Source organism: Simochromis diagramma, unplaced genomic scaffold (genome assembly GCF_900408965.1).
Source record: "Simochromis diagramma unplaced genomic scaffold, fSimDia1.1 OVJJ01000802.1, whole genome shotgun sequence".
NCBI lineage: Eukaryota > Metazoa > Chordata > Actinopteri > Cichliformes > Cichlidae > Simochromis > Simochromis diagramma.
The window spans coordinates 22237599-22257909 of record NW_024387492.1 but is presented as its reverse complement, the minus strand read 5'-3'; the positions used below and the strand labels follow the sequence as shown (position 1 = coordinate 22257909).

The 20311-nt window shown below is 42.5% G+C and overlaps 1 protein-coding gene and 1 long non-coding RNA gene across 2 annotated transcripts in view; both read right to left on the bottom strand.

Moving 5' to 3' along the window:
* Positions 1 to 20311, bottom strand: part of col12a1b (collagen, type XII, alpha 1b) — a 149561-nt gene that overhangs the window by 22357 nt on the left and 106893 nt on the right. Inside the window, 9 exon segments of the mRNA XM_040017990.1 lie at positions 8271 to 8380; positions 10054 to 10196; positions 12569 to 12707; positions 12800 to 12838; positions 12918 to 13082; positions 13352 to 13495; positions 13574 to 13697; positions 17544 to 17683; positions 19383 to 19457. Of these exon segments, the coding sequence (XP_039873924.1) occupies positions 8271 to 8380; positions 10054 to 10196; positions 12569 to 12707; positions 12800 to 12838; positions 12918 to 13082; positions 13352 to 13495; positions 13574 to 13697; positions 17544 to 17683; positions 19383 to 19457 (1079 nt within the window).
* Positions 13 to 8264, bottom strand: LOC120725226. Its single transcript, XR_005694064.1, has 2 exons — positions 7325 to 8264; positions 13 to 7216 (listed from the first exon to the last, which is right to left on the bottom strand). It is a non-coding gene; the product is annotated as an uncharacterized LOC120725226 (long non-coding RNA).

Genomic DNA, 20311 nt, shown 5'->3' with positions numbered 1-20311 from the left:
AAACCTTTTTTACCATGTCCTGACTCGAGGGCAGACGAGTCATCCTGCTAAACTGAGCAAACTGGAGGGCTCCTCGCTGAAGCTGCACTCTGGTAGTCAGAGGTGACGTTAAAGCAAAAGCCTTCAATAATTACACCTAATCCACTTAATTACAAGCATCTACATAAAACTCAGCTGCTAATGAGCTCCTCAGCATTTGGTTAAGTGCAGCTGCGTAGAATGTGTCTGAAAGATGAATGTCAGTCTGAGTTTTGTGCGGTTCTGGCCAACACCAGGGGAATAATGTGAAATCAAACCAAAAACCATTAGACCCAAGGTGCGAATGTGCCTTTAGGCCCCGATGTTCTAACAGCTTTTTAAAAAATTGTAAAACATTTATTGTTTCACTTCAACGCGACACCTAAATATTTCTGACATTCATGCTACATTTTCTTACTTTTTGAAGCTATTAAACAGATTATTTTGAATTAAGTTGAACTATTGTGGGATAATTAATAACCACAAGGAAAACGGCTCTCTCAGCTTTCATCTGTCCAACACTGCAAGCGTTTCATTCAGTAACTTTTTGCTTTTCTGATAAATATCCACCACTGGCATCATTATTTATACCAGTGTACTGTGAAGTCACAGGTTTGCGGAGTTAAAGTTGTTCACTGTAAACCAGAGAATATTTAAAGGTATGCGTCGGTGCAGATGCAGGTCCGGAGACTTGTGAACAAATCATTTTATCTGCTCAAAGATTCCTCCATCTAATTGAAATATTCCAGATTCAGCTGGAAATGCTCATCGAGAGGCCAAATCTACCCTGAATTCTTTCCTTCTCTCTCACCGATGGACTTCGTACAACTCCAAACAGTAAAATAACTGCGGCAGCTCCGCCGTACACACAACACCACAATTTGCATTTCTCCTCAGTCACGTCACCCTCGCCGCATCTTGTCGTCATTTTGTGGTGGAGCATCAGCGCCGCCTTTGCAGCGGCTTTTCCTCGAAGCGAGTCGGGCTGCATGGAGGGAAAACGTGACCTCTACAAAGCCACAGAGTGGCGGCAGCGAGGGCGGCTCGCTGCTTGTGGTCAGTCATGTTTAACAGAACGCAGAAGCACCGAGGTGTCCAAGAAACACTTCATGGAGGGAAACGCAGCGTTTGAGACATTTATCTGCTTTTCATGAAGTCAGCAGGTACCATTAAAGCTTCAGCATGTCAACGCTTTAACTGGACTTCCTCTTCTGTTAAATTTAAAGGATTTTAAAAGCCAGTAAGAGCACTGATATGATCACACTGAAGCTGCCAGTACTGAAACATGAACAGCTTTGTGCCAAAAGTGAGAGCATACAGTATTTCATTCTCTTCAGGCTGGAAAAATCCTCAGAGATTCAGAGGAAAGTCTGATACATGGCTGTAAAACACGAGCTGATGTATTGTCCTTGTGTGGATGCTATTGTGGTTAATATCAGCTATTACAGGAAGGAGACCTGCCAAAATAAAGGCGCTGCTGAAGACGGGACTTCATGATTGAAACTGAAACACGGTTCCAAAAAGCTTTAATTAACCCTGTACACGCCACTCTGTAGAAACATGCGAGTGTATTTTATTATGATGTGATCTATGAATGTTTTTGTTCATCTTTCTAAACATTAAACGTGTGCAATCTTTGTTTGGAAAACATCTATATCATTAGTTTTATGGGTTTCTTTGAAGAGATTTGTCTTCAGGAGGTGCAGAGAGTAACAGACAATCCAGCAACCTTCCTTATTCTTTACAAAATACTCAAAGTTTGGTAACAGCAGTAAATCGTAGCAACAACAAGTCATGAAACCAGAGTGTCTGACTAAATGCTCTTCTTCCCTCCTTTACTTACGATGAAAAATGGACCAATTACAGCTGCCAGTTTAGAAGCGCCTCTGCCATTGTTGGAAAGCCCCTTAAACCATTCATACCAAAGTCTGGATGTAACGTTTGAGCTCCAGGCTGTTACGTGACGATGTTTACACGAGCAGAGATGAAAGCGTGTGCCGAGGCCGTACACGCCCTCGCTCTGTTCATCTGACCTCAGGTCAGCAGGACAAGTTCCACATTTATGTGCCGTCGCTGGAGTTGAATTTATTTCGACAGCGCGAGGCACACAGGGACACTGAAGCCTGTCCTTATAAGGCTTTGAACAGCTGGGAATGTGATCCCTGGTAGTAAAGGGGTGAGTTCAGGAGTGTCCCTATATAAATCACTTTACTAACAACATCCTCTGTGGATGTGCTCAGTAAAGCTAGTACTCAACTTTAGTGGGACAAAGCTCTCCGCTCTCCGAGACAAAACTGTTTCTTCCATCAGTCTGTAAACATGCTCATTTCTGCTGTTTGCATCGAACATTTTAACATTAATGTCTGTAGGAACTGACTTGGTGTTGGAGCCTGCCTCAAGTGGCCATTAGAGGAACTGCAGTTTGAAGAACAACTCAGGTCCAGAGAGCTGAAAGCTGAGTTAATAAGCTGACTAATATTGGGCGAGTTAAAGCTGATATGTTGAAGTGAAGATGAAAAATAAGGCGCCATTCACTTCACGAACCTCAATAAAGTTCAGTGAATACACAGTTTGATCGTTTTTCTTCTCCAGTCTTCTTTTTCTGCCATCATCCTGCTCATGGATGGTCCTACATTACTTTATCCCTTTTTTCTGGTCATGACTTCAGCCTCGAGAACAGTAAACTGACATTTCCCTCCTCTGCTGAGGCAACATTCACTTCTTTGGAAAGTAGAAATGAGGTTTGTGCACATGTGCAGAGTTTCAAGATAGTTGAGATTCATAAAAAAAACCCAAACATGTCAGGCATAGTATAAAGAATATTTATGCACTTTCCTTCCCTGAATTCAGTTTTATCCATCTGGCTCCAGCTGTATAATCTCTGAGATGTTTCTATTAGTCAGAGCATCTTTATTTCCCGTCTTTTCGCGTCTTCCTGTCAGAGCTACAGCTACTGGCTGGCCCGTTAATCGATTTCTCTGCAGTTACTTGGCACAGATCGTCCGATGATGGCTTGTTTATTCGCTTATGCAAACGTTGTTTGGGCCCGCCGGGGGGCAGCGGTGCTTTAAACCCTTAAGGTATCTGCAACAGAGCTGACGTTTTCATGGATCTCTGCTGTTAAACACATCTGAGGAAAGATTTCAGGGATGCTTCCAGTGCTGAGCAAGTTGGTTGGTGAAGCGCTGAGAGGGGAAAAGGATTAGTGGAGTCTAAGCGTGGTGATGTGGCCGACGTCTTTTACTGACAACAGCTCAGTAAATCTGGTTCAGCAACAGCTGCGCTCAGGCTAAAGCACAATTTTAAATCAACTCCTTTCTCTGACAAGCTTTTAAATCTTAAAGTTTCTTCAGTTCAGCTGGTTTTAATTGCTGCTGCTGGAGAGATCTAAAAGCCATTGTGTTGTCCATGTGTCCACCACACAGTAGAGCAGCGTAGCCCCGAGCTAAAATTGACCTCTGACCTCTTCAAAGAAGAAGAATTTCCCCTCAAGATCCAGTTCTGCATGTTTTAAGGGTTTTATCACACTAAGCACATGTGGGACTCTGACTCGGTGAATCTGCATTTTAAAAGACATTATTTTTATGCCTTCTGTTAAAGAAAAGCTGACTTAAAAGTCCAGGATACAGTCCACTTGTATCCCAGCACCAAACAACTTTTCAACAGAGGTTAAAGGTCACCATACAATCATGATAAAGTTGTGGCACACTCATTATCACCATTATCATGATCAACTGATTCATTCTAATTAACTCTAATTCTAATTAAAGACTTTTTTGTCTTGGTTTGGGTAAATAGTGCAGTTCGATCACATGAACATCAGTAACCAATAGGAGTGCTCTCTCCATGCTCTCAGGCAGCACCGTGTCCGGTCGAGGCGCCTTCCCTTTTTCCCTTTTGTTTTCTTTGCCAGATCAAAGCCATGAGCTCCTTCTGTTTCTGCTTCGTTTGTCAATTGTTTTTCTTTATGTAAATTTCCACAGAGCATGATGGGAAAAAAAATCTCAAAAGGAATCTGACCGTAGCGTTGCAAGCAGTGGCCCTGCATGATCGCTGGCCTCCCCAAAAACCAAACTCTGACTCATCTTTAGATCTGAGACGGTGCCAGACTCCAGTCTTTCCAAACTGGCTCCAGTGTGCTGCAGGCATGAGAAGCATCCTGAAGTCAAGCTGTGTTTTCGCCATGTCTGAGCTCCAATTACTGATCACACAATAAGAGCTCAGCACCGGCACTGTGGTGATGGGAAACCTTTATATTTCATCAAAATTCTGAGACTTGCACCAATGACAGGGGAGGTAAAGACATCTCAACTTTGTGGCAAGTTGAAGACTCACCAAATACCATAAAGGAATGGCATTTGTGTCAACCGCACATTGATATTACAATACAGAACTTGACAAATAGAAACTTAATTGCTATACTACCTTTGCCAAACACTTATTCTCCGATTCAGATATAAAAAAAAAAAGAAAAACGAATCTATATCCTATTTATTCAGTTTCTACCACATGTTCTTTTTCAGTGAACCCCAAGCCTTTTGCACAGCTCCCAGAATGTGAGCATCATCACCGGACGTCAACAGCCCTCAGCCTGAGTGTCAGGAGAAGTTGGCTAATGCTGCCATGGTCCTAAGTACGCTAAAGAGGCACTTAGAAACAAACCTTCCTTCTAAAAGAAACTTGACCTCCTGCAACTCTGAAACACAGTCAAACTGAGTAAAAGTATCTGATAATGCAAAGGACCCAGATTTCTATGCAGATGTGATGCTAATCCAAAGATTCTTCATCAGCGTTATCAAGATAAGAAAAGAGCAGACACCCTTTTTGCAGATACAAATAAAGTTTTGTCTTAAAATGTTTGGCTTTCTCTTCTGTGTGCTTTGGCTACAAAAAGCCTTTAAATGTGAAGATTCTGGAATAACTTGTCTGTCAGACTGTAAATCCAGCACACAAGCAAACCCATCTGCAGATGCAACTAATTATGATGCTCTGGGTTTTGCCTCAAATTTCAGGACATAGCTTCACATCTGCAGATCAGCCCTTTTTTGTGTTTTGCATTCATTTTTCATATTGCCTGATGAAGGCACTTTTCCTGAGTCCGTGCCACCCCATCCGTTAGCATATCACAGCAATATGCTAATGGATGGGGTAGGGTTAGCATATCACAGCTTTTTCACATCATCAGTTCACTTTCACACAACACGATGCCAAGGTTAACATCGTGAGATCCGCCTCTATCTGACAGGTGCTGGCGCTCTGGTCCGGCTGAAGACAAAAAGGATTGGTAGCGTTTACAGTGTTTTCTGCTTCTTATTATCTCGCATCAGTTAAATCCTTTGATACATCTCCCTCTGAAAATCCCTGCCATCTGGCAAGTGCAAAAACAGCCTGGGTTTCCCTTCTTTTTTTCCCTTGCATGCAAAGAGTTATTCATTTATAAATGTAAATTGTTTGCATATTACAGAAATAAAATGGGTCTGATACACTCCCACAGCTCTCCAGGCCACCATTTGGACACTCTGAAATGAAGAATCTACTTTTTTTTGTTTAAAGCAGAAATCTGTGTGGTGAAATGGTGACCTCCTGAACTCCAAAATAGCCAGGTCACTATTTTTTTTTTTTTTTAAAGTTTCCTGTTACAACTTTCTGACCTTTGCATTCACATCCGTTAAATCATTAGGCTGGTTCCTGTGTGTGAGGGTGCAGATTTGGCATGAAATCTATAGAAGTCTGCTCCAAAACTGCAACTTTTTTCTTTTTTCTCTATGACAAAAAGAAAAAGGAGGAGAAAAAGGCATTTCTCAGTATTATCAGATGTAGTGAAGATCATCTACAGACTAAAATCAACCACACACTCCACTGTTAGTACAGTTCAGAGCGAGAGGCCTTAAAGCCTTCCTGCTGACACTCTTATCCCACCCTGGGAGGTAAAACCGCAGAGCTGCGGTCGGCTACCAGAAGAGGTAAAACTGAGCGCTGCCTCCTTAAACTCCTCCTGGTCCCGCCTCCCTGCTGGCACTCTTCAGCTGCACTGATGTAATTGTTTAATAGAAATAGCAGTGACCCAGTATTTTCCAGTCGAGCGTCCCAGCGGCGACTGCAGTGCGCTTTTAAAGATCTCCCCTTCTAAGAGGAGCTTATGGATGAAACTCATGAAACTTTAAGATATTGTTGAAAGGACTGTCCACACCGCTTCTCCCAGCAGTACTTCCTGTAAATGTGTTGCTATCAGCACCACGGCTCAGACCTAATCTAGAGCATGAAACACAGTAGCTCTGAGTGGAAACTGTCTTTAAAGCCCAACGACACACTAAGACAATCTCTTACATCAGGTTCGAACTGCTGAAGTGTGATGCTGATGACAAATCTGTCTTCGTTGGTGGGCCTGAAAGTAAAAGGGTAAGCCGAGCTGCAGTAATCGGCTGAGAATCCAGGAAGACAAAAGTTGTCCAGCTCTCTCAGACTCTGCCTCATCCTCATCACTGTCTGCACAATCCTTTCTTTGTATTGTTTAGTTTATGCTCTCAACAGTTGCAAAGCATATTTCATCTTATTATAATTCAGTCACTAACACGCATGTTGTGGCTTGGGAGTAAGGCCATGATGATGAGAGGAAAAATAAAGAGGCTTCTGCTGCATTCAGGTAAAGGTTTTTGGGGTGTTTCTTTTGGCATCTTCTCCATGCCCTGCGTTTGATAACGTGAAGGTGGTGGTGTTTGCTTTAAATTTTCAGATGCGGTGCGTGTCTGTGTAAAGTTTGTTGGGAGCATGTGCTTTGTTCTTTGTTCTGTTTGTGATTTTAAACTGCCTCCTCGTGTGCAAGTGTAGACATCCACTGATTAGGATGAGCCAGAAGGAAAAGAGAGCCAGACAATCCAGCCGGACTGGCTTTTGTCTTGCGGGATTCTCAGACCAGATGTGCCAGATCAGTCGATTACGTCATGATTATTCTGCGGTGAAAATTTGCAGATACAGATATATCTAAAAATGCTGTACATAAAAGGCACCACAGAAGGCTGAACCTCACGATATTAACAAATACAGCTGGTGGCATTTCTTATCAACTCTCTTACGGTTATAAAACAGTTATACACCAGTACAAAACTGACAATGATCAACCAAAAACCAACATTTTCTGAGCAGTGTTACAAGTGTATGTATGTATCGTACATGTGCTGGCACATCAATCATCCGGTTACTGCATTTTTTTCTTTTCATCTACAACCTACGTATTTAATCTACTCTCTCTTCTCTGATTGGCTGTCAAAGTTCATCTACACACAATCAAACATGCTCTCTCCTCCACCAGCACAAAGATTATTCATTGGTTGTTGTTTGAAACGTTCTTTACAAGTTATTGGTTGAGCGAGGATTCACCCGCAGTCCTGTTATTTCAGTAATGAGTAAGTTCAGAAGCCCAAATCCAACAGCCTGCTGAGTGGTTGGATGCTCGATTGTCCAGGAAAGGAAGTCTGAGAAAGTTCTTTCTGTTTACACGTATGTAGCATTTTCAGGGGGAGAAAGATGACTTCTCCCATTTCATTGACTAATTGATGAACATTTTTCTGAGCCAGCACATTTTGTTAGCGTTTGAGGAGTTGTCTTTTTAATGTTTAGCTTGAGGCAAAAGCAGTGTGTGTAACTCAAAATGCAAAAAAACATAATCTCAAAGGTGAAAATAACAGTTACTTAAGAGCCACAGGAGAAGATCCTCATGAATGATCTCATTTGTTTTCAAAGGAGTTTTAAAGATTGAATAACAAACCATCCCACATACAAAGCTACATCATACCTCCACCTAATCAGACCTGCTCAGCTCATGTCAGGCTGTCTATTGATCATTTTATAACATCCAGGAAATGCAGATGGCGACCATGTTTGAAGTGCGTGTAATCACAAGCAGTTGCTGCTCTGCGTTTTACAACCTGCAGAGGACCATCTGTTCATGTGAGCCAACATAACTCCTCAGGAACACGTCTGCAGTTTGCGTGTGAGGTGCTCTGGCTGTAATATACAGCATATTTGGAATCTCAGGCATGTGCGGGTTCTGTATGACCTCGAGACGTCCAGCGAGATCAAAGAGGAGCGCTTCGATTCATGTGTCAAGCCTCAGTCAAGCCACGGACCGAAAAAAGTTACATAACTCAAACATTAAAGACAATCTTGGCTTCATTCTCCTCAATTTAAATATGCAATATGTTAGAATTCACATGTGGACAGTCTCCACTGAAAGATTAATGACTTCTGCTTACCTTGTGGAAGCTTCCATGGAAGATCTTCTTCACTTCCCTCGTGTCAAATGTGACTCTCTGTAGCTCGCCGCTTTCGTCTTTGTTGTAGAATGAAACGGTCTGGCTGGATGCTGAGCAGGGACAGAAGAATAAATTACATTAGAATTAAGTTGTAGGAATACTCAGGTTCAGTCTCCAAAGAAATCTGCTCGAGCTTTTCAACTGGACTCATCAAAAAACAGTCATTCACACTCACGTTCATTTCTATACAAATGACACCCCATTTTATGTATCTATGAAAACAGATGACACATCACTACAGGCATGTCTTAAAGACACAAAGGCCTGGATGACCTGTAATTTTCCACTTTTAAACTCAGACAAAACTGAACTTTTTTCGTGTTTGTCCCAAAAATCTGACTGTCTAACCAGATATTTTATCTCAGTTGCCACCACTCAAATCTCTGAAGCACGTCTAATCAGATACATTACGTTACATTACGTTCCACTTCTTTTTGACCAGGACGTGTAATTCAACTCTCATCTTGATCAGATCTCTTGGATTTGATCTTGGCCGACATTTTTTCATCTGTGTAATATTGCCAAAATTAGAAACATCCTCTCTCAGACTGATGCTGCAAAACTATTCCTTGTATGCACTTCTAGGCTGGACTGCTGTAATTCCTTATCATCTAGATGTCCTTAAAGCAACTGTGCTGCTTTCAGCCCATTGGGAACACCAGGGAATTCCTGCAGTCCTAAGAATTTTAGCCTGCCATGAATTTTAGAAGCAACATTATAAAAGTTAGAATGAATGTAGATGGACCACTCAGTCATCATAACTGTCACAATCTCCTACAGGCGATATATTAATGATACAAAAAAACACTGATCCTGTCTGAAACGCTGTAGCTTATTTTTAACTTTGGTGTGTGTGTCAGTTATTTCAAAGACTTGATTTACCCTCTAGTGTAAGCCAGTTGTTTTGACGAGTACAACTCTGTCTGTTAGTATGAGTTTTTAAGGGTGTAGCCTTAGCAGACCTTGAAAAGTTGGGGGCAGAATGGCTCCTGGCTCTGCTGTTTCAGTTCACCCATTATTTAACCTGAAATATGTGCTAACCTCTTCATATTTTTTTATTATTATGATGGATTAGGTTTAACGAAGCCAGATAAGGAAATATATCCTAGATATGTTGAACTTGCTGTTTTAGTACAGGGCAGTTAAAGTGAATATAGTCTGTTTCTTACAGAGTTAGCACAGCTTCATTAGTGACAAAATACTTTACCTGAACCTGCCAAACACAACGACTGACACGACTTTCATATGTTTGAGTTTCTGTGAAGCTGTCAAGAGAAAGTTCTCTCAGCACAAACACTGGAAACAGGAAGACCAACTTTCGCTTTGTTGGTGCTTTGTTGTGCAACTTTGTGCCAGAAGGTTTCTCTCATGATGTCAAACCTTTAATCATGCACAGTTATAATTCATTGTAATAACTCAAGAATACAAATGTTTGTCACTGGTGGATTTTTGTTGAAATCCTGCTGACAGACAGAAACACAGGCTTTACGAGAGCCAGCTGAGCTGCTCGATGACACAACAGTTGTGCGGCGAAGGGAGTCTGCGATCAGCTCAGACCGAAGCAGCCAGAGGGCACGGCCAGCTCATTACATTACAAACTCTTCTCTGTCAGCGATCAGATATGACGCAGTGAGGCACAGCTGCTCCACATCACACATTTCCTTGCTGCTTTTCTCTGTTTTCACACAGGCAGCACAGGATAAGAATAGAGTGCGATACTTACGGTCAAGGGTGACGCCGGTCTCTGGTTTGTGATCTTTGCTCGACACCTGCCAGATGTCGAAGGCCTCCTTGGGCGTGTCAGGCAGGAGGCGGAACATCATGATGATGGTGTAGGCGTGGGGAAGACCAAGAGGGTGGATGTCTCTGAAAAAGGAAGAAAAAACACAAAACAGCGCCTTAGATTTGAGAATGTCCGGACAGAGCGAGGACAGGTTAAACACAGCTTAAACCTTAAACAGAAGTCTGGCCTTGGGCTCAAGGATATAAGGAACAGCTTCACAGAGGCTGGAAAGTAACACGCTAGATTACATGATTTTAAACACAAGGATTGTTTTTAATACTTTGCAGTCAGTGACTGCCTGAGGTATAAAACCCATGAACATCAGAAAATGCTGCGTTTCCTCCCTCAAGATTCACGCCCAGGCCTTTACTGCATCTGCCTTCAGTTGCTGCTTGTTTGTCGGTCTCTCTGCATTCAATTTTGTCTTCAGTAACCAAAAGCTGCTCTATTAGGTTGCGATCAGGTTACTTATTTTTCCAGTTATTTTGGAGCCTATTTTAGAGTGAGGAACTATCTAAAACCTACTGAATAAAAACAATCTGTATTTCAATCACATCTTTGTTCTTAGATTAAACATCCACTAACACAAACAATGTGCTATTTCCAAGTAATTATAGACACAACTTAAAAATAACATGTTATCTGTTAGCAGTGATTTTAATAATTTTCCATCCACTGGCTCTTCTTCCTCTCCTTTTCACATTGCTGCAGGATGTTTCTCATTTGTCCCTGTGATGTCACTACACATTTTGTTAAGCCAGTTTTGGTAAACAGTCAAAACCCAAGCTGTTTTCCATCTCGCTGCTGTTGCATGTGATATTCTAGAGGGTTAAAACTGGCCACCACCCAGTGCTGGGTGGTGGCCAGTTTTAACAGTCTAGTTTGCGGTTGCGTCTGCACTCAGTGGCCTGATGGAAGCTCACAGTGTGAAACAGCTTCAGAAAGAACTGAAAAGCCGTTTTATGGGCAGTCTGCTCTCCGTCATGACCTGCAGCTCAGTCTGACCCCACAGCTGGGCTCAAACAGTTTGAATGCAGCTGGTTACTTTCGTCCCGTTGGAGACGAGAACAACATGGAAGCATTCGAAAGACAGCAAACCTGGAGAAACTCTGGGAAGCTCCAGCAGAAACTGGTAACTCAATCAGGCCATGTCACAGAAAACCTCGGAAACTCGTATTTTTGAAAGAAAAGATTCAGTTTAAAATGCACATTAAAAACTCAAACACATTCTGACCAGTCAGCACTGGTATGAACACTGCTGATCCCAGCACTGCACAGACAGAGCCGTAGACTATGAAGGACGTTCAATACACTAGTTTCACAAAACCTCAAACTTCAGTCAGATATAACAAGTATTCTAATGGTTGTTATCAGCTTCCTTGTTAAGCTGGGCTTTCTACTTCAGGCTCCAGGTGTGTCTTCACAATCCGAGTGATCCACTGAGGCAGTCCCAAGCCATCCAAGAGGTACAGTATAATCTCTCCAGCGTATCCTGGGTCTGCCCCAGGGCCTTTTTCTGGTGGGATAGGTTTGAAATCCCTAACCTAGGAGGCACCAGTATCAACAGGTAAATGGACAGCTTTGCTTTGCACTCAGCTCTCCCTCTCCACCACAATACATTGATTAACACATCAACACAGACGCTGCTTCAGTCCGTCTGTCAACCTCCCAACCCACTCTGCTGTCACTCGTCAACAAGACCCCAAGATATTTAAACAACTACTCATCCCTGACCTAGAGTGGGAACTCCATCTTCAGAGGTGCGGATTTTCATCCCAGCTGCTTCACACTTGGCTGCAAACCACCCTATTTCATCACCTAATGAGGCCAAAAGTACAACATCATCTGTGAAGACCAGAGTCCAGATTCCGATGAAAGCGGAAACCTTCTGCCATCTGTCTTTTTTTTGTGGCAAAGAGCAGGGCTGGCAGAGACCAACTCTCACTGGGAACGGGTCTGACTTATTACCAGCAAAGCGAACTAAGCTCTCACTACAGTTGTACACGGACAAATGGCTCATAGCCATAGGTCGGTCACCCCACACTCCCGAAGTGCCCACCACAGGATGCCCTGACAGATGTGGTCGAATGCCTTCTCCAAGTCCACAAAACACATGCAGACTAGTTGGGCAAACTCCCACACACTCTCACACAATTTTGAGAAGATAGAAAGCTGGTCCAACGTTTCACAACCAGGACGAAAACCATTGATCCTCCTGAATCTGAGGTTTAACTAACAGGCTGACTGTCCTCTCCAGCATCGTGGTATAGACCTCAAAGGCTATACCACGGTGCTTTCAAAGTCTATGAAATAGAGCTCAAAGTTAAAATAGAAGGTGCTCAAATAAAAATGAGTGACAAAACCTTAAGAGGTTTTAGACTGTAAAGAGCAAAGGTAAATGAGGAGTACTGTGAAACATATGGGCGCATATAAGCCTGTGACCCGTGAGACTCACGTAGTAGGCTGAGTCAGGAAGGCGTTCTTATGAAGTCTGTATGCTGTGTAGCTGTTGAAGGAGCCGGGTTCCATGGAGACGCCTTTGATGTAACTGTAGGTCTTCTCCGTCAGGTTGAATGCCTCCAGCATCCTGAAGCCTGAAACAACCAATCAGGAGCTTGCCTTTAACTGCAAGATCATCCAGACGAACAGTGAATAAGTCATGAATTTCTCTAAAGTTTGTATTTACCAGGTGAAGTAAATCCATTCACAAAAATTAAGGGGCACGCTGTGGACAAAAACACACAGAAATTAATTCACTGAAACACATGTTAAAGCAACGTTTGTCTTTTTTGTTCTAAACTAACAGGAAGTTGCAGTTTCGCAGATGAAGGTGATCAGGTTTTCTTTGATGGTGTTGAAAGCGTCAAAGTCGTCCACAACGAAAACATGTCTCTCGCTGGGTTTGCTGCCAATCTGCTGCAGCTCGATGAAATCCATGTCAGCGACACCGATGGCAAAGACGCTGTAACCTGAGGACGGCACAAACCAAGGCAGTCAGAACACAAACAGACTCTTGGCTTATCGGCTTCATTTATTCTTCCAGTAAGAGTCTAAACAGGTAATAATACCCAAAAATGGATACAAAATATTATTGAAAATTCTATCCAGCACAGTTTCATTAATTCTGATGAGAACCAGCTGCTTCTGTTTGGTCTGTAAACAGTCTGTTTACAGCTGTTTGTAACAGAGCTCATCTGGGACACACTCGCATGGAGATACACGTTTGTGTGACATCTACCTGCGTGTTGGAGCCTGGCGGCGTTCTTCTTCACCTCATCCTGAGAGCGTCCGTCAGTGATGGCTACCACCACCTTGGGGACATTTCTCCTCATCCCGTTTTCAAGAGAGAAGGCCTTCTCATAAGTGTGTTTCAGCGCCTCTCCTGCTCAGAGGAAAACTGTGTCAGATCAGCAGATGCTTGTTTGGATCTGTACCTGTGGCCTGTAGCATGAGATCAAACCTGTTTTGGTGTTTCCTCCTCGGTAACGAATGTAAGAAGGCGCGGCCATGGCGAGGCCTTTGTCCTTGTAAGCTTTCAGCTTGAACTCGGTCTTAGCGTTGTCGCTGTACTGCACAAATGACACCTGGGTGGAAAATAATGAGAAAATTAGGGACTTATCATCCTCTCTGTCACATCAACCCTCCTTCACTGCATCCATGAACTTCCTCGGTGGTGTTCCACATTAAACTTCCTGTGTCCAGTACATCCATTATCCCCTCTCTGCAAACGTCCAAATATCTCAGCTTCGTCTCTTTGACTTACTGGTTCAATAAAGTTTAACAGGCACATTTTGGAGACAAACTCGAGATTAAGCCTCTTCTGTGAGAATGTTTTTTACTGGTGGGAGAAACCAAAGCTCCAGAACAAGACACCCTACCAGGGTTTGAACTCAGGACCTTCTTCCTGTGAAGCAAATGTGTAACCCTCTGAGCTACTATTGCTCCTTTTAACAATATGAGCTGTGATATTTTCTTGTTACTCGACATTTCTCAATACAGTAGTAGTCTTATACATATTTGCAAAAATGTCATGTAGGAAAATAATCAAATTGATTTGCAGGAGTTTGTTTTCTTGTTTAGGTTTGATTAAAAGTCTAAATGTATAGCCTTGGTCAGCACAGCAGTGCCATCGCTCACAGTAAGAAGGTCTTGGGTTCAAATCCAGCAGATGTCCTTCCCATGCCTGTGTGGGTTCTCTTCGGGTACTCCACAGTCTACGAACATGAATGTTAGGTTAACATGTGATTCTAAATTGATAGCAGGTGTGAACGTGATTGTGAATAGTTGTGTGTCTCTGTGTTAACCCTGTGACGGTCTCCTAATCTGTCCAGGGTGTACGCTCGGCCTCTCACCCTTTGACAGCTGGGGTAGGCTCTGGCTCCAGATAAGCATAGATGGATGGATGGGTGGAATCTATGGCATCTATGGCAACTATACATCACTGCACAATCTACAGCATGGGTGGGGAACTCCAGGCCTCACGGGCTGAGTCCTGCAGGTTTAAGATATCACCCTGGGTCAACACACCTAAATTAAATGACTAGTTCATTACCAAGTCCCTGGAGAACTTCAAGGCATGTTGAGGAGGTAACATAGCCATTTGAATCAGCTGTGTTGGATCAAGGACACATCTAAAACCTGCAGGACACCAGCCCTTGAGGCCTGGAGATTCCCCCACCCCTGATCTACAGCATAGCCCAGTGTGCACTTTCCCCCAAAAAGTGGTCAAAGTGCAAAGACTGAGTTTGGTCTGACTGGGAGTGACATGAATTATAAACTTCATGGACTGAAACTGTGCATCTAGCTTGCTCACAGTGCTAAAGCAATGAGAAGTATTGGTCCAATGTCGATGTGTCATTTGTGTCGACTTGATTTTGAAGTCTTTCCTGTCTCACTAAAAGTAACTGTTCAACACTTATGAGCTACAAGATCGACCTGATCAGCCGATTTTCAGTCGTGATGGGAGAGCAATGCAGACACTTCAGCGCACGAGTGTCAGTGTAAACAGCATTACGCAGCACAGCAACGGGGGAATAAGGACTTTCAAACAAGCTTAAGATGGCCTTTATGTATAAAAACACGGAATAACTTGAAGGGGACTCAGAGAACACATCTAGTTAAGGGGGTCATTTTGAAATTCCTACAGAAAGCTGTCTGTATCCAGAATTTAACGGGCTGCTCCTGTTTCACTTCCCCAAAAACTTTTATGAAATCTAATTTTTGCATAATCTTGTTGACAGACAAAGAAATGACTCAAGAAATTAAAAAGTAAATGGGCCAGTGAGGGGAAAAAACTGGCCCTCCAACAAAATTATTTGGCCACCAGACATTGGCTCGAGTTTGACTTTGTTGTTCAGATAAGAACTTACACATGCTTTTTTTTCCCCCTCCCACAAATGCATCGCAGACAGACATTTGGCTACAGCATCATTATACAACACAGAACATACATGTTTCTAATATCCGCTTGCTTCTCTAAAGAAAATATGCACATGCACTGCTGTCTCCCCTCGCACAGTCATACACTGACCAATTCTATACATCTACCGGTATTTAAATCAGTGGAGTAGCTTACAAATCAGTCTTCTCTCATAACCATCTTTTATGGATTAAGAAACTAGTATTTTTGGTAAGAGAATGAAAATCCGCTTTATTGTGCAGCAAACAAAATGTTTTCTCATCCAGATGGGCCAAGTAGTCTTTGAGGACTGTCAGAAGAAACTGCCTTAAGGGATGTCAAACAAGCTAATAATATAAACCTAATGGATTTACTTTTTTAGTGAAACAGATGCTTGGCTCTGTGGCTAAATTATAATACAAATAGAAGCAAAAGAATCCCAACGAATACTATCTTAGACTCAACGATTGTTCATTTTATCCTGATTGGGGATATGAGCCATTATAGCATCCCGGGATGATTTTAAAGAAGACGAGGTTTGTGTCAGTGTGAAATAATTAAGACAGCTACAGAGGTTTTGGACCACATCGGGCTTTTAATCATATTTTTATACGATGCTGTCACACTTGTCAGCATGAATGTACCTTTAAATCCAGAGCTCCCTCTCTCTGGAACAGGCTTATATATAATCACCGATTTTTTAAATGCCTGCAAAACTCGGTCGGAAAAAATTCTGCATCGCCAAGAAAGCTTTTATAGCCTTTATTTCATTTGCATCTCCCTCCTTCTTGTTTTGTCTTGTTGTCGGCTGTTAGTGATTACACTTGATTGAATTCTCGTATTAGGGCGGATGTTTTATAAGACCCCTGGCCTCCTGTTGAGGTGAAGTTCTTTTATCATGAGGTTTCCATTGTGAAAATAAAAACAAAACCACCACTGGATGATGCTGGGGTACGGAAGTGTAATGCATTCACTCGAGAGAAAAAAAAAGGTTTCTGAATTAATGAGACATGCAGAGCTCAGCTTCATTCACGGCATTGCCTCCCCAGCTCAGTTTAAGCCATTTTTATTTGGGTCTGGGTTTTAAGCACTGTCACATACTTGCTTGTTCAGCTGCTACTCAGTGCAGATGAGAACTTCTGGCAGGATTTTGGGGGATTTCATTAATTCAGACAAACAGAAAAGGTGAAATTTTATTGAATGAATTATTTTCTTATTATTTAATTATTTTCTTGGAATCTGATCAGAAAAATAAGCAGATTTATTTTGTATTTTATGAAAAGTTTTTGAGTGTCTCCTCTAAATGATCTTAACTTAAAGACTTTTTAGCATCACCATCTCCATGAGACATGCTAATTTACATGTAGCTAAGACACCTTCATGCACTGCTAGTTAGATGCTAACTGCATTTCATTGGCTTGGTACGTGTTCTCTGTGTTCTCTGGTTCTAAGAGTATTTAAAAGTAGAATAGGAGGCAGAGCCTTTAGCTTTCAGGCCCCTCTTCTGTTGAACCAGCTCCCAGTTTGGATTCAGGAGACAGACACTATCTCTACTTTTATAATTAGGCTTCAAACTTTCCTTTTTGCAAAAGCATATAGTTAGGGCTGGATCACGTGACTCTGAATCCTCCCTTAGCCATGCTGCTATAAGCTCAGACTGCGGGGAGGACTTCCTGTGACACACTGAGCGTTTCTTTTTTACTCCTCGTCTCTCTATTTTCTCCTTTTCTGCCTTTTCACCCCTCAACTGTCAACCGCTCGGAGTAGATGGCTGCTCTGACTACTGCAAATGGTGCAGTAGTGGTTGATGTGAGGGAGCTACCTGAGTGGAGGTGCAGTAGGTAGAGCATGTTATAGCCTGCGCTGGCCTTGCATGGCCCATTTGACTTTACAAAGATTTTGCACTTTTTATTGCAGGGTCTCACTATATAAATCACTGTGAGGTAACTGTTGTATAAATAACACAGAACTGCACCGGGTGCACTACTCCTCCTTGTCAGAGGGAATAACTGTCAGTGTTTTCAGCACAAACCTGCATCCCTGAGGGTCCGATGACATCAAAAGCGCCAATCATGTCGGAGACAAAGTGCACCACCTTGGTGAAGCTCTCCTCGCCGATACTCCACGAGCCGTCGATGAGGAACACCACATCTGCTTTGGCGCCTTTGCAGACTGAGGCAAAAAAAAAAATAAAAAAAGAGTCAATGAGTCCACAGGCCAGTTGTTGCATCATAACATGGCATAATTAGCAAGCTGGAGCACATTAAAAAAGTCAGCTGACAGTGTGCAACAAAAGAAAAAAGCCTGAGACAAATGCCGTGATAGAAACGTTCGCGATAATTATGGGTCCCACTGATAAAAAAAACAAACAAACTGGCAGAATAAAACCGGGAACATTTGGTCTGCATAAGGACCAAGCTCTCCCTAATGCGTTCCTCTCACATGAAAACGAATTGGGCGAAAAGTTTTAAAGAATCTTGGCCTCATGTGATGCACCCCTCTTTATCTTCTCCGCCTGCTCTGAGCTCTATAAACAACTTTCACACAGCACCAAAGGACACAAACAAATTCTCTGGACTGCACTCGCTTTCTTTTTCAACACCTGAGCTGTTGGTTCTTAACGGGCGCGCTCCCCCACGGGGCCCACATGTGGTGGCCATTAATCCACCGCTAGTCCGAGTTGGATCCAGGAGGACTCTGCGTTCACAAAGTCACCGTCAAGGATTTTCCAAACACGGCCGAGCTTGAATGAAAGGACTTGATCCGTTCAGTCCTGGGAGAGTTTCTTGGGGAAATATTGGGAGATGATTCACACAGAATTGGCCCAGTGAGAAGCCGACAGATGGAAGCCTTATTAACCCAAGCTGAACTCTGATTTTGTAACTTTTGCTGTCAAAATTCATTATTATTTGTATTTTTTATATTGTTTTATTATGAAAAAAAGGCAAAGACTCTGGAGACAGATTCCAAAATGCACCTTTAGTCTCCAAACATCTGAGATTGCAAAGCAGCGCGCAGGCCTAATGAAACAGCAGAGTCAGCAGAAGCAGTGAGACTGGGGGAAAACAGGATTTACTAGAAATGTTTGACATGTAAAGAAACAGTTAACAGCTGCTGGTGTTTGCTAAGACAGTCACTGAAAAAAAAGCTGCTTCTTCTGAGCATGCCCAGTTGAGAGGAGACCCAAAAACAGGCTGGAGAGAGATCCCATCTACCTGGAACACCAAGCAGCTAAAAGGGTGTGCTGAAACTGAAGTTCCACTAATGGCCACTTGAGGTAGACTACAAAAGTCCTTAGAGCAGTGGTTCTTAACCTGGGTTCGATCGAACCCTAGGGGTTCGGTGAGTCGGTCTCAGGGGTTCAGCAGAGCCTCCGCTGCGACATGCACGGCTCATTTTGTGCACCATTAAGAAACATATGTATGTCTTGAATTCGAAAAAAATCGTATTTTATTTCTCACTAAAGAGGGGTTCAGTGAATGCGCGTATGAAACTGGTGGGGTTCGGTACCTCCAAAAAGGTTAAGAACCACTGCCTTAGAGTAAAGCAGAAAAAAAAAACCACGTACACAACCTGAAAAATTTCGACCTCTATGATGTCTGTATGCAGGGTGAGTTTTTATAAAGATTTTCACAATCAAGAATCAGCATTAAATTAAAGATTAAAGAACTTTAACCGTTGGGTCACAAATGTTTACCAATGAGAAAGAAATCACGGTGGTAGCCACAATGTGAAAATTGAACCTTCAAACAAGTTGTTGGCCACATATTGTGGGCTGCAATATGTCTCATCAACCAAAACACAAGAATGCATTTCAGATTCAACTCGCCTTCAGTTGGATTATGGATTATGGATGTCATTAGAGGCTTACCTGCCCATCCAGGGGGGATGGTGGGTGGAGCTGTTGGAGTAGGCGGGGTTGTTGGGTCTGGAGTTGGCTCCTGCACTGTGAGAGACAAAACAAAACAAAACAAAAAAACACAAAAAAAAAAAATGTTATCAACATATTTGTAATAAATACAGAATCGGCGTAAACACGGCGCGTGATGAAGTCATTGTTTTGGAGCCGCACTGCGAGATGATGCAATTCGCAGTTGGAATCGTGCTTCATGTCTCAGGCACCATGACTGCACTGTGAGTGGGTGTGTCGGAGCCACGCAGCTGTTACTACGATCGTGTTCTCTTTGGAAAGGTGGGCTGATCCACTCGGGACGTGTTTTTATGTGTTTTTCCGTCAGTGATGCAGATGCTGTTGGTTTGTACTAAGAATACATGAAGGACAGATTAACGCGAGTTTAAGCTCATTTTTATTTATATTCCCTTCAACATAAGATGACATCTTAAACAGGTTGGATTACTTTAAAAACCTTTGAGCTGTCTGCCTGGCACAAAGGATTTTTCCAGCCAATCATGTAACGACTGCCACATGCAGCACTGCATGCAGTACTTTACATTCTTCTTTACATTCAGTGTTTATATTTGTTAAATATTTTTGTTGCATTTTATAAATAAGTTAAAGCATCAATATAAAAAACTTGAGACAGCTGAAGTGGACGATGTCATTCGCAGGACATTTGGACCACAAAGTATTTTATCACTATTTAAAGAACTGATGAAATTATATTTCCAGATCAAAAACCCTGATGCTTTAATTTAATTATTAAAGTGCAGGAAGTTATTCTTGTTTGTCGCGCTGCTCAGATTGACCCAAATTCAGGATGCGGTCTCATTCAATGAAAGAAAGGCAATTTTAAAAATGACCTCAAGGCTTCAGATGTTCTGCCTGATTAAACTACACCT